General features: G+C 37.7%; 2 protein-coding genes across 7 annotated transcripts in view; both read left to right on the plus strand.

The window, feature by feature from the left end:
• Positions 1-18284, plus strand: part of Nrxn1 (neurexin 1) — a 1063094-nt gene that overhangs the window by 817117 nt on the left and 227693 nt on the right. The window lies entirely within an intron of this gene.
• LOC126504048 (60S ribosomal protein L9-like) lies at positions 4545-5222 on the plus strand. The gene has a single exon (XM_050146068.1). It carries the CDS (start codon positions 4564-4566, stop codon positions 5140-5142), a length of 579 nt encoding a protein of 192 aa, XP_050002025.1. The 5' UTR covers positions 4545-4563; the 3' UTR covers positions 5143-5222.

Raw genomic sequence — 18284 nt, forward strand, 5'->3', positions numbered from 1 at the left:
AATGGGAAGGTCTAACAGTTGTCAATAAAAGGGTCCCATTACAAGTTCCCAACAGCAGAGAGTCTTTAAAGCAAACTGAACATAAAATAATGGTTTCAATAAATGCCAACCACTATTATTAATTATTAATTAATTATAATAAATTATTATTTCCATAACTCCTAGTTGGTCATTCTTAGGAGACATAAGTCTGTCTCAGCATGGGGAGAAACAGTCCCTGTAAAACAAGAGAGTAGTTTTAGTCATGGAGATGGAAGCAGTGCTAAGTTTAAACCAAAACTCTAAGAAAATCTCTAACACATACTCACTGAATGCCTCTCTGTTATCTCACAAGATCTTAAAGCTTTCTGTGCTTCAGGAAAGTTTAAAGGTATACAAAATGTCACTTAAAGTTTCCCAGAATTAGTTTCTCCAAATAGGAACATTTAGCAGTGACATCATTGACTTTTCAAGAAAACACTGAAACTAAAAGATTATGGAATTATTAATGACTTGAGTGTTTTGCCCAAAGTAATGAAACTTGTTTAATGTGGAAAATGTAAAGAATTAAATATTTAAGATCCCAGTTTTTTAGCATTTTTGTACATGACCTTCAGCAGTTTTGGTGACATCTAAATGAAGACAGAGGAGCAGGACTGTGGCGATGTTTGTCTTTATAGATTCCAGTGTCTACTGCAAGTGCTATTAAGGGTTCTTAACAGATAAATATAGCTCATGCCCAAAGTCTCTGTGTGATAATCCATGCATTGTTGTGCTTGTCTCTTTGATAAATGAACTAGTAAAAGATTATTAGCTCCCGGTCAACTCACTAAATTGTAGTTTGAGCAAAACTCAGATCTCATCAAAGAGATTAGGCATGATTCCTGGGATGGAGGAAGTCACCAACAGAATACAGACATTTAAAGAAATATTAATGGCACAAGGATTAGGCTAAAGCTATAACTACCAGATGATTGGAATTATAAATCCCATTTCCATCTGGCATAGTATTTCTACTCATAGGTAGATTGCTGCATGGACTGGGGGAAAGGGAGAATGCGTGTAGAATAGTGTGGTAAATTCCGTGGAAATCCTTGAAGGAAATGATGTAAGAAGACATGGCCTGGATGCCTAAATCTTTTCTTAAGGCAAAGCGAGTGCTGCTTTAAAGAGCACCAAAGGTCTGTCTCCTAAGATAAACACAGGGAATTGTTCCACATTTGACATATTTGTTGCTGCATCTACAAAAATAAAAAAAAAAAACATGGTCCCTGTGTCTACCTAACTTAAAGTTTAGTAGAGAAATTAGACAAGTTGGGAAAGGAGAAGAGTGTACTGTAGTTAAGTTCTGTCAAACTGGTGTCAACAGGGTACTTTGTGAATGTAGCAGTATTAGGATAAAGTCAGTCTTCAGGGTGTCAATAAGGGCCTCACCCCCATGGTTGCTTTCAAACTGACTAAGGAGAGGCAAAAATACCCCTTAGATAGGGAAAGGATGTCAGACTGTATAATACACACAAGGGTGGCGTTCTCGAAGGCTGACTCAAGAAGCAGAATTTCAGTGTGAACAGGAGAAAGCTGACTCCTTCCAGTAAAGCTTCAAGTGAACTTCCTACATCTGTCCTGTCCAGCATGCAGACACTAACCATTCTGCCACTGGGCACTTGAAACGTGGGTTTGTCATCTATGATTGATTATTCAAATGTGTTTTAGTCAACTTAAACTTAGGTCACTATCCAACATGGATAGCCAACATCTGACCCAAAAGCAAAAAAAAAAAAAAAAAAAAAATGTAGACTAAGATTTGTATGTCTGGATCATTCTGGGAGACAGAGAGAAGTCTGGAGTAAGGATGTTGATGATGGAGTAACAGACTCTGGCTCATTTAGTTGGACCACAGCTTTGGCACCACAGTGGAGAAGATAGATTTGATGAACAAAGATGATATTTAGGCAGTGACTTGGAATCAGGGTTTAGAGATAACATGAACCTGTTCACACAGTGGCAACCTAAAGCAGGCCATAGATGCCATCCAGATGTTAAGACTAAACAAACTAAATGAAGACATATATTCTTCCCCTGTTTAAAAAGAAATAAAGAAAGACTAGCTGTTAGGAGAGGAAAATAAAATTCAGCATTTAAATAGTCGGAAGTGATAAAATTAAGATGTCTGGAATTCACAAAGATTTAGAAAAAGGGTGAAAATTCAAAGAAGTTAGACTCTTTGAAATGAGTTGAAAATACTTTCAGACCAAATATCGAATTAGCATCTCCATGTCTTTGTTAAATGATTTCCCTTTTAAATTTCCGCTTAACCATCGTTTCACATCTAGGATGGGAAAGCTTGTCTAGACTCACAACCAAAGGGAGGCCTGGTGAGCACAGAAACCACAGGGCTGCCACTTTGCACATGTGTGGGAGACTTTGAGAAAGGGAAAATTTGCCTCAACTTTAATGATTTTTAGCAGGGATGGAACTGAGCAGCCAGAGCCCTAGGACAAGAACAAATTATCTCATTTGCGACATTCTCTGCTTGAAAAAAAAAGTCATTTTTGACTGCATGTTTCAGAGTCACACCTCAAACAGAGAGAATGGCCTTCAAGCATTCATGGTGAATTCTGTGTTTTCTAGTTGTTGGTTGTTTCTTCTTCACAGTCGAAGTTTGTGCCATCACCTTCCCAGAGTTTTAGTCAGGAACCTGAGACATTTCCTGAGACAGGTTGTCAGTCCTCTTTGTGGTTCCCCAAACACAGCTTGCTGGTTCTTGCTGTTTGGTAGATCTTACTTGTCATATCACCTTTCGGTCAGTCTTCTCTAAACTTGAGGGTAGGAAGACTTATAGAATGTTCTAGATAGAAACTCAAGATCTGTTGGAAATGAGTCCATTTGGACATCACTATAATAGATTTCAGCAAGTGGCTTCTTTGTATTTACACATATCTGTTCCCATCTGCCAACTCTATATATCTTTAAGTTATTTCTCAATTGTGGTTGATTTAGAAACATCTCCATTTCATTGCCAGAAATTTTTGTGTGGCGAAATGGCTTATCATGGTATCCACTCTCCATCCTTTTGGCTCACCCATTGCTGGAATTCTACTTTATTCATTTCATAAGCAGGCAACTCCAGCATATGGTGTGTCTCCTGCAAAGTGAATGGTGCCTCTTTCTGTTCCTGGCATCAGTGGACACAGCAATTCTGCTTTTAAGTCAGACCTTGTCAGTATCCTATGTGGTGCCATCTTTGCTGGTACAGGCGAGGCTGTGCATTTCTGGAAGGATTCTCGTTCGCCACTTATTCTCCCCTCTCAAGGAAAACAAGATCTTGGGAATGTAGAGAGTGAGCTTTCGACCACGATGACTTTGACATCCTGGAGGGGGATATGGTGGTGATGATACTTCCACAGGGTCACTGCTCTGTGCAGGCCTAGAATCTTCACATGCCTCGTGCACAAGCGAATCCTCTGACAGTAATTACTGGCCAAGCTCAGAAAGCACTGGAAGTTAATTATACACAATGACAATACCTTGCTACTGAGTAGCTGCTTAAACTTATTTGTCTTTCTGTGTTTTTAACAGGGTGAACCTTATTGTCAGGGACAAATTCTGATTGTAATTACAAGCCATGTGACAATCAGAGACATAGAAGAATTTGACAACACTTGGAAATTTTCCATAAAGCTGACTGGATCTCAGGAGAAGGAGATTCGTGTATAATTCTGAATAAATGTTTAGGGAAAGAAACAAATTAAACTGAATCAAATAGTGATGTAAGGATGGCATGAGTAATGTTTCTCTTGGACAACAGCTCCTAGCTTCTGGCATTCTCTTATGTATCATATTAAGATACATATATGTGTGTGTATGTATCTTAATAGGAGCTAAAGTTTATTGAACAATGTAGCAAGTGATTTACTTAAATAAAAATACTATTCTTTGTGTGAATGGCATGAAGTAGTAACCAATAGTAGCTCTTTGTTTTTCCATGAAGAAACAGATAACCAAAGGTTAAACTTCTTAGGTCACATTTCACTAAAGGGTGCAATGGTCTCCTCTGTGCTGTTATTATCCTTATAATCTCTGTGAGTGTCTGGGTTTCTCATGGCTTATACCTTCTCATAGATACAGACATTTAGTACTCAGGGTACCTGGTTAACATTATACTATATCTAAACTTTAATCAGGCATTTTACGTGTGCAAATAAATTTCCAAGATATCAGAGCAGACACATCTGAAAGTCGGTGAGCAGCACATTCCCAAGTCACAGAACTGGGGACAGACTGACTCTACACAATTGGACAGATTCTCAACTCACAGATACCCTCTTCAGCCCAGGATCCCTTTCATGGTCACATTCTGTTGGTGAGCCAGGACTTCTTCTACTGAAGGCAAGTAATGCGCGTACGCCACTCTCCTAGGCTCCAACAATAAAGCCTGGGGTTCAGTACTTCAAAAGAGACTGAGACTCTCCAGCTAAATTGTTCTCTATTTCCCTTCTCTGAGGCAAGAAATCCTGTGGTTAAATTGTCTGTTAAAAAAAAAAAAAAAAACAAAACAAGCTCTTTGCCCCGTCTACTGCGAGGATGAAGACCATTCTCAGCAATCAGACGGTTGACATTCCAGAAAATGTGGACATCACTCTGAAGGGGCGCACAGTCATTGTGAAGGGCCCCAGAGGAACCCTCCGGAGGGACTTCAATCACATCAACGTAGAGCTGAGCCTTCTTGGGAAGAAGAAGAAGAGGCTCCGGGTTGACAAATGGTGGGGCAACAGGAAGGAACTGGCCACCGTCAGAACCATCTGCAGCCACGTTCAAAACATGATCAAGGGTGTTACGTTGGGCTTCCGCTATAAGATGAGGTCCGTGTATGCTCACTTCCCCATCAACGTCATTATTCAGGAGAATGGATCTTTGGTTGAAATCCGAAATTTCTTGGGTGAAAAATACATCCGCAGGGTTCGGATGAGGACAGGCGTTGCTTGTTCTGTCTCTCAAGCCCAGAAGGATGAATTAATCCTTGAAGGGAATGACATTGAACTTGTTTCAAACTCGGCGGCTCTGATACAGCAGGCTACAACAGTTAAGAACAAGGATATCAGGAAGTTTTTGGATGGTATCTATGTGTCTGAAAAGGGAACAGTGCAGCAGGCTGATGAGTAGACCTAAGTTACCAGTTCCAGAAACAAGATCCTGAATTGTAATACAATTTGGGGTGTCTTTTGGGACAATAAAAGACTTGTATTAAAGAAAACAAAACAACATTTTTAACTATGGTAAGATCAAACCAAATGGATTATCTCTTTCCTGATTATGACTAGAAAGCAGTTGATTAAATAGGGTACAGTTTTTCCATATATTAATATGACGAGCATGCAGTCAAGTGGAAGCAATTTTACTAACAGCTGGAAGACTCTCCTCTTTCATATAACTATCCATTCTTCATTTGCAATTGAATCCTTTTATGCTAGAGAAGAAGGATCCAGAGCTAGACACTTTATATAAAATATACTGAAATATGATTTTTCCATTGTGTTTCCATGTATTTCAGTTGCCCACAAATATTAAGTAAAGTTGCTTAGTGTTTCAAAGGTTTCTACTTTATTAGCTCTAATGTAGTTGAGAGAGGTGGTATGTTTACAGGGATCAGCTACTAATGAAAATATTTCAGTTTCTTTTTTATTTAATGATTGATCATTTGCTTATTGGTTAAGTATGCACTCAATTACAATACACTTAGAAAGCCACCTGAGTATGTACTATGAAGGATTCAAACAAACTAATTTTATTTAATTTTATTCAGCCCACGTTTTGCTTTCTGCAAGTTTGCGATAAACCAGCCGTGGGAGCCTTGTGAGATGTGTACTTCAAGGAGACATCATTGTACTAAATTTCTCTCATAGCTGCTTCCCACACTACAGTTTCAGCAAATAACAATTTATGTAACAGCTGACATTCAACCTCCCGAATGTCCCAGATGTTAGTGCTGCTGTATCACTCATTTAAAACCCAAGAGTCTGCGAGTTCCTACCAACAGAGGACATCTGCACTGAAAGTCACAGGGGAAATGCAAGGAGAGAGCTGAGCAGAACCACTGCAGTGGTAGCCAACCTGGTTTTCAAAGTTCAAAATGTGGAGTTGCAGAGATGAGTATTGTAGAACATGAATACTAAGTAAATTCAAATTTCAGAAAATGGCTACCCAGAAGAAAGACTTGACCTAAATGTGAGGATATAGAATTTCAGTGTATAATAAAATAATAAAGAAAGGAATTTCATATTGGGATAGGTTTGGGAATACCAATTAGAGGATTATTAGGTGAGAACTCGTGTTTATATTGTCTTTTATCCTAAAAGTAAAACAAAAATAATGTCTTCATGGTAGCTTCTTTCAAAGCCTACAGCAAAGACACTAGAAGTGTAAAAAAATAAAGTAAAATTGAAGTTTCATCTTTTTAGTTTTAGTCTCCTGTAGTGTTAGGATAGCAAAATTAGATTTTCTTCTCATGTTCCTCCATCAGTGATGTATTGTTTCATTCAGTAAGGAGTCAAGGCCTGTTCTGCATGCTTGTGGTTCGGGACAAATCCTGAAGGGGAGTGTCACAGCCCCAGATGGGGTTGACTGTATAATATAGAAGTCTGTGTGTTTCAAATGAGGGGGTATGAACTGATTGTAAAAGTGAGAATTTTGAAACTTGTAGTTGGAGGCTGCTTGTTCATTTCCCAGCCACCCAGACCCAAAATAATCACACAGAAACTATATTAATTGCAACACTGCTTGGGCAAAGACTCTAACGTATTACTATCTAGTTCTTGCCTCTTAAATTAACCCATTGTTATTATTTTGTATTTTACAATGAGGCTCGTGGTTTACCAGCAAGGTTCCAGTGGTGTCTTTCTCCTTCAACAGCTACATGGCATCTCCTTGATTCTGCCTACTTTTCTCTTTGATCTGCTTGGAATTCCCACCTTACACTGTTCTGCCCTGTCATAGGTCAAAAGCAGCATATTTATTAACCAATGATAATAAAATATATTTACACCATATAGAGGGGAATCTCACATCAAAGATCCACATTCTGTCTTATCCAGACAGAGTTTTCATAGGTTGTCATGGAATGATCACTTTTTAGCCTATCTCATGTAATTTTTTCAATAGCTATGTCTTCTTTGCCCATGAGCCTTTCCCAAGATATATCAAACATGAATTTTCCTTTGACCACTAATTTGTTTCATTTAAGTGGAAATATCTATCACTCTACCAAGTACCTCGGGCACAATCAAATGAAATTACTTTGTCTAAATCAGTTATCCTAACTAATTCAAAAGTATAATTTTAGAAATAAGCCATTTTATGTTTAATCTTAAACTGTCTGAACTTCTTGACAGTTTAGGGAAAATAAAATTGTAATTTTAGAGATAATTGACTATTTAGAGAAAGTGTTTCATGTAAGGTATTGGCATAAAAGTGAACATCTCATGATAGAGAATGGTTGGATCCTCTGAATAGAAAAAAGTCAAGGCAAGAAAAAGTGGAGTGTGTGGGATAAGACAGAACTCTGCAGAAGAATTCAAGCACAAAGAAATAGAACAAAGGAAAATACCTATGAGGAAAATAATTGTGATGGAAAAGGTAGCTAAAAAACAACAGAGTGGAGAGTTATGAAGGTCTCTTCCTGTTCCATCAGAAGGGAAGAATGTCGGCTTTCATGGGCATTGCCCTGCTCATTTCGCTGCCACTACAAGTTTTTGTTCAGCTGATCCCCTCACATTCACAGCATCCTTGAGTAGAAGCAAAACAATCATAGTGAGGATTTTTCTGAATGGGAAGCTCACAAATTCTGATTATTAGTTACCTTTCAGAGGTAACAAAGACAATTCCTTGGATTGCTTTTTATTCCATACGTAAGTTTTCACCCTCTTATTTTGTTTTCAGAATGATAGTTTTCACCATCTTAACTTGATAGAAGAGACACTCTTTTTCCCATCCATCAACAGGGTCCTGTTGGTGAATATTTTGGCTCAAACCCAATACTCCCTCTTTTTTTATTGACATCAGAAATAATTATGCTATTGAAATAATTTATGCTGAACTTGAAAGCTGAACATCTGACAAATAGATATTAACTTCATTTTAAGCAGACCTGACTTGTAATATCAAATTAAAAGTTGTTAAAAATGATTCTTTTACAAAAAGATATTATTATGCTTTCAAATGGACAAGTATCAGCCTTGTATTTCAAAGATCTTTTTATAACCAGTTGAACATTTTTTCTCTTTTATTTTATTACCTGAATCTAATCCTATTGTCATACTTTTATTCTTCTAGAACATAGTATGTACATTTTACACTCATTCCAATTGAAGATAGGGGGTTTTGTGTGTATGTAATATGTGTATATATGCAAATATAGACTATGTATGTATATATATATATATATTCTCCCTTGTTACTGCAAGATTAAAAGTGCTTGAATTAAGCATTTGCTTCTCTTTAATGTTTATCTAAAAGGTCATTTTCACCCTCATGATATTTGATAGAGGTGACAGGGTCTTATTAAAATTATATAGTGAAAGTATGCACTTTTATTTTTTAAAAAATGTAATTCAAATATAGTTATATCATTTATCTTTTTCCTCTTCTCCTTATTACCCCTCCCATGTCAGACTTCTTCCTCCCAAATTTATGACCTCCTCATCTCGACCCATTGTTGTTACATATATGCTTATAGAATCAACATGCAAATAGGGACCAGCTGAATTGACTTAAGAGTTGTCTGCATGTGTAATTTTTCTAGGGTTGTCCACTCCATATTATGTAATAGATCAGGTGCTCATCTCTGAAGAGGACTAATTTTGCATCTTTTAATCATTTTGAACTGCCTGTAGCTTTACGTCTAGCACCACTGGAATGACTGGAATTGTTCAGGTAGCTGTGTTGTTGAGATTTATAAATCTAGCTTCTGTCCTACTGTGAGAAGGCACAGTCCCACAGCAGATGCCTGGTTCTTGTAATGTTTCTAGCCATTCTTCCTTGATGTTCCCTGAGCCTTAGGATGCAGGAGTAGAGTTGTAAGAATATCATTTAGGACTGGGAACTCCATGGTCAGCTATTCTAGACATTTTGATCAGTTGTAGCTTTCTATAAAAAAAATCTCCTGCTGCTACAAAACGAAGCTTCTCTGGTGAAGGGTGAGATCTAGACTCGCCTAGTGGAAACAGTCTAAAGTCTATGACTGGATGACTGTAACGAAAATGTGACAAATATATACAACTGAATACTATTCTACTGCAAAGAAAATGAAATTTATAAGTAATTTGACATAACTAGAGAATATTTTATATCTGGTGAGGTAACCCTGACTCAGAAAGAAAATTGCCACGTGTTCTCTTTTAGCGGTGGAGTTGTAGTTGAAGGCTGTGACACTTTCCTTTTGATGTTTGTACTTTAAACATAACATACAAAATTAAAATAAAAAATTTTATGGACCACAGTAATGTGTAGGAAACATTTTGTCATGGAGGATGCCACTAGACTCTTACTAACATGAAAACTACTAGCAGTAACAGAGAAAATATATATATATATATATATATATATATATATATATATATACACATATATATACATATATATATCAACATATACTAGCATATAGTAGCATAAAATGTCAAGTGTATAAACAATTATGTCATCATTTAAATCATTAATGTATTAGTGTTCTAGCTTCATAATTAATGGTCATAGTCAATAAGATAAATCCAACATATTCCCTCCCTCCCCACACCCATGACAAGAATTTATTCATCTCTCTACGTCTTTTAGCAGCTGTTTTTTTGTCTGTTCAACATGAAATTTAATATTAAGCAAGGTAATTACTTTTAGTTGCAGGCATCATTTTTTGTCAGCACAGTTAAGTGGGGCTTTGACATAAGAACCCAGCAGTGAGCACAGTGGCATGGCAATGTGGGAAGAGTCAATGGACCCTGTCATACCCCTCATTCGAACGTCTCTTGGGGTCAACTCATTTGTAGTTATTATCTGCTAATGAATTCTGTTAACGAGAGTATGATAACACTGGGAAAGGATGGGGCCATAGCTGTTATTAGAAGATACGATGATGGTGAGGGGAGGGAACAGCCTCTTCTTGTGTTGGATCAAATTTCTGTATCATAGAAACCTTAGCTTGGGAAAATATGGCCTACATTTCAAGAAAAAGTGTTTGAAGTATTCTATATGCATCATCCTTAGAGAAATTAAGGCACACTTGTGGTGGAAAGTAGTGTGCAGAAGGCAGGCTCACCATCTGCCCACTCTCCTCTAGGCTCACACTAAGTGCTAGATTTCCAGTTACCTACTGTGTGTTATAACCAATTTCACCAAGAGTTTGTTCATGACATGGCTACTGTCACTCTTGTCTGTCGCATAAAGCATTTATTAACCTTGAGAAAGTGACAAAGTTCCAAAAAGTTATTCCCTGCTTCAACTTCATCGCCATAATGCAGCTATGAATGAATGAAATAACAAAATCCCACCTAGCTACAACGCAGAGGTAATTTACCAGGAAATGAACAAAAATTCATCTAAATGGCCAAGTACTTCTCAAAAATTCACAGTGTTCTAACTGCATAAAGGTATTCATTACCTTCTTCAAATTGGATATTTAATCTAATAGAAGCGTAATCACACAATAACCTGTTATATAGTTCCCTAGTGTAAGATAGAGTGGAGATAAGTAGGAATGAGTGGCTAAAAGTCACCAAACTCTCCCTTTTCTCTCCCCAACATAAGCAAATTGTGGTCAATGTAGAGGGCTGGAGAAACAACTAAGAATCAAAATGTTTGCTGTGCAAATTTGAGGACCAGGGGCTGAATCCACAAAACCCTTTAATAGTTGGGCAAATATATGACTACTTGTAACCCAAATATTTCTAGATTCACAGACACATGGCAATATATATGGTAGAGTCTATCAGAAATTTCCACAGTGTTGACAATTGTACTGTGACTGTTCCTACTGGGAAACGTGCAACTGTCAAAGGTTAAAAAACATTGGATGCTACTATCAAACTGTATTGAAAATGATTGTGTGTTTTGTGTGTGTGTGTGTGTGTGTGTGTGTGGGCAATGAGCAAATAAACAAATTGACTGAATTTTTAATAGTAAGTGAGTTGAGTGAATTTAAGTAGAATTCTTTGTGCTAAATTTGGTCCTTTATATGTGAGGTGGAATTATTTTCCAATAAAGCTTTCAAGGTCACACATTTGAAGATTTATTGTAAAACAAACACTCAAATTCAACATTTTTCTTATCTAACCTGAAATTATCTAAATTTTTAAGTACATATTCAACAGACCATATTTTAAAAAGGCAGATCTATATGATTAATTTCTGAGACTTTCCACTGTGCACGTGACTGTCACATAATTTTAGGATGAGCATATTATGAAGTAAAATCCTCTTCTCCACTATAAACCACAGCCATCTTGGATATATATCAGAAATTATCACTGAGATGATGTAATATTTCTATCTTTAAATTTTGTTTACAGCCCTGTTAATTTTTGCTAGTCTAATGTACCCACCATACATATGTATATAATACTACATTCTCAGTCAAAGACTGAGATTTGATACGAGTGTCTGTCCTTTCTCATGTAGTGCAGTATCACACTCTGTAGACTTAGGAGGTGAGATGGGGATGACATAAACCCAGCATTTCTAACCCCTGCAGGTGGCAGTATCTGCCAGAGCTTTTGGGTGCAATGCCTCCCCCTTAGCTTCCTTGCTTTTCTCTGCCAGTTTTCTGGCCACGGGGGAAACTTACACGAACCTAGAATGTCTACATGTATGACTAAAGAAGTAAAGATATGGTCTGAACATGTAGAAGGCAAGTTTGGACTGGCTTTGCAACTAAATAGATTAACCAAAAATCTTGAAGAGATGTTTTGAATGAATCAATGTGCCTCATTGATCCTCTCTGCATTCTATGTCCATTTGTCTGTCTGATTTAAAAGGAGCAGAAAGAATGGAGTATGTTTGTGTATCCCAAACCTGTCTACTTGGTGCAGCATCTTCGTTAATCTTTTAAAGCCAGATAACTCAGCTCCGACTGCACTGAAATGGGGCTGGTGGGTAATAATGTATTCCTTGCTGATGGGACTAGGTATTAACAGCTTTCGAAAACCCAGTGTTTTATGCTGGGAAGTCATTCGGAGTGAAAATGGAAGAAGAAAAAATGGCATAGTATGGAGAGAGTTGCAATGTAAAGATTCAATGGGCTTGCTATCAGAATATCAGTGCCAATTCTATATAGCTTTAAAATGACCATGAAGGTTAGTGAGCCCTTTAAAAAGCCACTAAGTATATTCTCTGGTCGAACATTTTGCATCCTGACATGGAAGTACTAATGGCATCAACAAAGACAATAGAGTTCAGATTATACATGGGATATGAGACTGGAAATCATGTAACAACAAATTAGAAGAGTGCAGGAGTGGTTACACAAAAGTAGCTGGCAATGACAGCTGTTGAAATCCTGAACAAAAGAAATGGCTACTGTAGGATCCAGATAGAATTCCTGGAGCAACCCAGCCTTGAAGGATTAAAGTATTGAGTTTGGGGTGGAGGCAGTTAACAATATTTGGACTTTGAAAGGCAGAAAAAGATTTAAAAGTCTGCTATGGTCAGACACATTTCTGAGCAGAGGCAGTTGATGAGCCTAGTGAGAGTGGATAACCTGTGAGAGGCATGGGGGGCTGTGATGGGAGGGTGAGGTAGAAGCAGAATGCAGACTGAGTGAGCAGCAGCCTGGTGAACTTAGGAAGATGCTGAAGGGTCTTTGAAAGAGCACATTGAAAAGTCAGTGGCATGATGGATGGGAACTCTTAAAGGATGATTAATCTAGCTATAAAGGATTTTCATATTTATTAGTCTCCCCACCCTGAGATATAAACTGAATTCCTAGGTTATATAGCCTTTCCCTTGTTTGATGTCTGGGTTGACTTTGGTTATACTTACATCAGCCCATAATAAATTAGAGTCTTCCAGCCAGGAGAATCTCTAAATTCCCATGACAGGATGATCCATTGCCAGAATTCCTCTGCAGCTGTGAAGGTTTTGTCTTACTGTTTAACTTAATCCTCCTGCCGCACTAGAGCACATTATTTTCTAACTACACCTACTAATTAGATTAATGGGTCAGGGCTGTTTGTCTACATCCATTGTAATGTCGAGCTATTTCCCCCTTTTTTTTAACTTTTTCCATATTAATATTTCCCAGCTTAGTCTCTGACCCATCATTCCTTGACATAAAATATAACTAACCAATCATACAAAAAGATACTTCTTCTGGGGGCTCTAAGATGACTCAGTGGCTGAAGGCCCTTCAGCATAAGACTGATGACCCAGGCTTATCTCTAGAACCCATGGAAATGTGAGATGAGAAGATTGACTCCACGGTTTTCCTACAGCCTCCACATGTGTGATGTGGCATGTGCCCCTCCCCACATATATCATGCACAAATAATAAAATAAAAATAATAATAAGCTCTAACTTATATATTGTTATATTTTTTTCTTAATTGTCTCACAGGATTCTGTTCTAGTGATAGGTGGGAGTTGAGAACAGTGAGAACTGTACTGAGAGCAGGGAGCAGCTGGGAAGCCCAGTTGACAGTTCTAGGGAGCTGCCGCTATACTCTTTATAAGGCCTGTTATTTGGCTTCACTTTATGTCCATTCTCACTCTCTTGATTTTGACCACTGCATCACATACATCTCCCTTCATTCTGTGCCTTTTATACTCAACACTTCTGAATATGTTCTTTATTAAAATTTTTGTGCTTTAAAAATTTTGAGACCCTATTTCACTGAAATTCATATGTTTTTTACTTCTGGTAAGGATTTTGGCATTAAGGAACTCCATATGTTTTCTAATAAAGCCATTTTCTGCTTTCCCTGGTTCACTTCAAGTCTTCATTTCTGGAGGAAGCCACATGTAGTCTTCCCATCCCATCTGATCACTCTTGTTTTTGTAATACCTGGCTAAATCCGTCTCCACCTCAGCCTGTGAATCGTCCTGCCAGCAGTACCTTCAACCTGTGTTTATTTCCTCTCTATTCAATTCTAATTTATCTGTAGCAAGGAACAGTGATGTATGGTAGCCTTCTAGAGCATTTACATCTGGCCTGAATTCTGCAGAGAAGGGAGGGCTCCTTCTCTGATGCATATATGTAAGTGAGAAACCGAATTAAAACATCTAGAATAGCAGTATGTTTTCAGACAATTTCCTCAAATCAAATCAGATGTTACTAATAGATATCCTTCAGCCAGAGCCCTCCATCCTCACGTGTCTATGCAATAATCAAGTACTGAAGCTGACTGTCAAGATTTCAAAACTCGGAATTTTTATATGAACATCATTATCTCTTCTCTAGAAAGAAATTGGGGAATCACTCAGATTATTTGACCAGGTGTTCTAAAGTGGTCTTGTTGTGCCCAAGTTGAGACCCCCAGAGAGACCACTGGAATCCAGTCAAGTCCATAATGCAAAATCACGGTTTATTTCGTTGCACATACACTCCAGCTAGCTAGGAGCAGTCCCCCATGTGATGCAACGCAGTAGGGAGAGCTCCATTCCTCATTTGGGGTTGACATATATAGACAAAAACCGCAAGCCAGGTTTACTCAGGGTCAAGGGGATTGGTTTTGCTAGATACAGGGTGTAGACAACTTCTGCGCACCCTCTTCTCTTTGTAAGCTGCTACTTCTGCTTCTGTGAATGGCCCTGGCCCTCCCCTGCTTCTGTCTAGATCACAAAGCTGGGTGTGGACAGGTGGCTAGCTGCTAGGAACATTTCGTGGTTTATACTTTTGCAGAGGTTCCTGTTTTCAACTAGCTCTTGATGTTGCAAAATTTCTTAAAATTTTCCATGTTCTTACAGTCTGCATAGGGGAGTGATCAAATGGACTAGAGTCACTACTACTGGCAGCACTACCCAGTCTTTCCTCAGTCCTACCTATGACTTCCCAGTTTCTCCAGGAGCTCCATTTCAATAGAAATCACTTCCTGGTATAAAGTCCTACCTGGAGGAACAGCCTCTTACATTAATTTTGCATACCACTACTCCTCATTCAGTTTGTGTCTAGAATTCTTCCAGAGTTAATAATTCTTAAATTCTTTCTTTATGATTGACTTTAAAATGTGTTAATCAGTTTGAAGAGATTAATATACACTTGAATGAGGAGAAAATAATCATCAGTCTTATAGTTTTTAAATCAGTATTACTAGAATCTGCTTTGCTTCAATATGTGGCACTCTCAGCCCCTGCCTCCCCTCATCCCTTTAAGTACACATCCAGCTGAACTTAGAAAACAATGCATTTTTCCCATGAAGATTTTTTTATGTTAAGTTGAAAAGGAGTCTCATGAAATGACTTTTCAACATAAATAAAGGACCCGAATGATGCTCAAATAAGGCATAATTATATCAATAATTGCACACCACAGTCACTGGTGGAAGAACAAATCTATGTCAGATTTAGTGCTATCTGCAATGTTGGTGTTTTTAGCAGCTCTCTTTCTTGCTAATTTTTTAGATGCATGACATTACTATCAAGCTATTAGTTTATTTGACTGCATACTGAAAGAGCAAATGTTTTCAACTTCCACACCTTTGTTAAAACTTTATATGACTAGAACAACTGTTGAATATGTATGTTTAATGCCCTTATCATAAACTGCTGAGGACAGGAGGGTGCAGTGCTAACAGGAAGCAGAAGTTACCTCAAGTAACAAAAAAGGAAAAAGAAAAAAAATAAAAAAGAAGGCAGGAAGGAAGGAAGGAAGGAAGGAAGGAAGGAAGGAAGGAAGGAAGGAAGGAAGGAAAGGAAAGATCCCTCAGAAGCAATTTTGGACAAATGGCTGCACTGCCACCATCCTTAAAATGGGCTAAAATTGGTCAGGATCACATGATAGCCTAGGTAGTAAGTTTATACTGCCTTTGGTGACTTTGAAAATTTTATGCATTTATAAAATAGATTCTTTACCTTTTTATCTCCCCCTCTCAACTCAGAGCATTTCATCTGATTTTTCCAGCCCTTCATTTCGAAGAAACATCCGAACTGAGGAATCAGTGTTTAGAGCTCGTAGTCAGTGTTATTAAACACATGGATCACTTGGGTTTTATGACAAACTAATAAGACCATTGTTACTAACTGCAGAATGTTGGTCTTTGGGGACCTTTTGTGTGTAAAAAAAATGGAACAAGAAGATGGCTTGAAGTCTAATGTTTGGGCAACTGTGACACCCGAGTGCGGATGCTCATTGTTAAATGCACCTTAAGAAACTGTCTCAGGAGTAAACAGTCTTATTTTAGTTGTGACCAAAGAGTAAATTCTATAACTTAAACTAATTATGAGCAAGTAAAGACAAGGCCCATGATGTAAAGGGAGAGAAGAGGGCTCACACTGGAGTACTTCTTATGTTTATTATTATTATTATTATTATTATTATTATTATTATTATTATTTAGAGATAGGGTTTCTCCCTGTAGCCCTTGCTGTCCTGGAACTCTCTTTCTAGACCAGGCTGGCCTGGAACTCATAAAGATCTTTCTGCCTCTGTCTTCTGGGCACACCTGAGTACTTGATAGGAGGTAGTGAGAGGGGGCAATTGGCATTCTATAGTTGGAGATTTTCCTAAATTTATTGGGATATTTTATCACCTTGCAATCACATACCATATGTACGATCCCCAGATGCCTAGCAGGTCCTTCAAAGGATGTAGATAGTAGCTCCCACTCTCTAATGCTCAGGATCCTCCATCTCTGTCTCTCTGTCTGTCTTCTCTCTTTTCTTCCTTTCTTCCACCTCTCTCCCTTGCCTCCCCTCTCACCATCTCTCCCTCTTGTTTTCATCCTCCCCCTTTCTGGTCTCTGTCTTATTTGCATTGTTTTGTGCTACAGAGAAAATTTTATTTATTTATTTATTTATTTTTATATTNATATATATATATATATTCATATCTCAAAATATAATATAGCTTTCATTGTAATAATTTAAGAATAAATGATATTGGCTTGGCAGTTTCACATATTCTGTATGTTTTATATTTGTTATATCAATTAATTATACATAATTAATCTTTACTAATTTTCTGCATAGTAGAAACATGCCACAATAACATATAAACAAAACTCAATACACTGCACTTATTATGAAAGTTGAGTGAAATCAAGGAAAAGGATATACAAAAACTATATAACATTGCTAGCATGCAAATGACATATTTAAATCTATCTCCCAGCACCATAAATGGCATTTGACATTGTAATATACATGCAAAGTGTAAAAGAAGTAAAAGGAAATTATGTTCATGGCAAAGTCTTAAACTGGAGAAGTAGGGGAGTAACAGTTCGTGAAAGAGAAGATCAGATTATCCCCCCCCCCCCCGAGGCATTCCTGAATGTCATGGAGAAGTCATAATATCTAAGGGATTCTTGTATCACTTCAAAATATTATAATATTTTAAAGATGAGTCATACTCTGTATGAGCAGTATATGAAACCATATGTTGTCTGATTAAATTATCAATTAGTAAACAATGTAATATTTAAAACAGAAATTAAAGAAAATTTTATTTAGCATGATGATAGTCAGAAGAGAATTCTGAGTTTTTTTGTTTATTTTTTTTTTAGTTGTTGAAAAAAATTTCCGCCTCCACTCCGTTTCCCATTTCCCTCCTCCTCCTCCCACACATCGCCCCCTTCCCCCACTCCCCTCCCCCTCTCCCCACTCCTCTCCTCCTCCCCCCATTCCATTACTCCATTCCCCCTCCTAGGTTTCAATCCTAATGCATGAACTGGCTTTGTGGGAGCCTAGCCTGTTTGGATGCTCACCTTCCTGGACCTGGATAGAAGTGGGAGGACCTTGGACTTTCCCCAGGGCAGGGAATCTGGACTGCTCTTCAGAGGGAATTTTAAATGATCACTTGTTCCCCCTCCTTAAAACTCAGGGATTTCATGTGAGTGTCACTGTCACCATAGTTTGCATAAACACAGTCACTCAAAAATGCTGTCTGTATGTGTTAATTAAGTCCAGGGCACTAAGAGAATCACATCAGTTGTATATGTTGGTAAACACAGAAAGGTAAGAGATTCTTAGTGTAATTCACCTTAACTTGCTTAATGTTATAGATGCAATTTGTTTCCTTAATTCTTTAAAACAGCATAAGAATTATAGTGTAAGGTGTTTGTTAGGAAAATAATGGTTTGACAGACTTGAAGAGCAGCAAGTCCACCTGAAGG

Source organism: Alexandromys fortis, unplaced genomic scaffold, assembly GCF_014885135.2.
Source record: "Alexandromys fortis isolate MF-2015 unplaced genomic scaffold, M_Fortis_MF-2015_v1.1 scaffold_42, whole genome shotgun sequence".
NCBI classification, from domain to species: domain Eukaryota; kingdom Metazoa; phylum Chordata; class Mammalia; order Rodentia; family Cricetidae; genus Alexandromys; species Alexandromys fortis.

Bases quoted from the DNA above. Each gene is read 5' to 3' on its own strand.
- LOC126504048 (XM_050146068.1), top strand. From the start codon at position 4,564: ATGAAGACCATTCTCAGCAATCAGACGGTTGACATTCCAGAAAATGTG.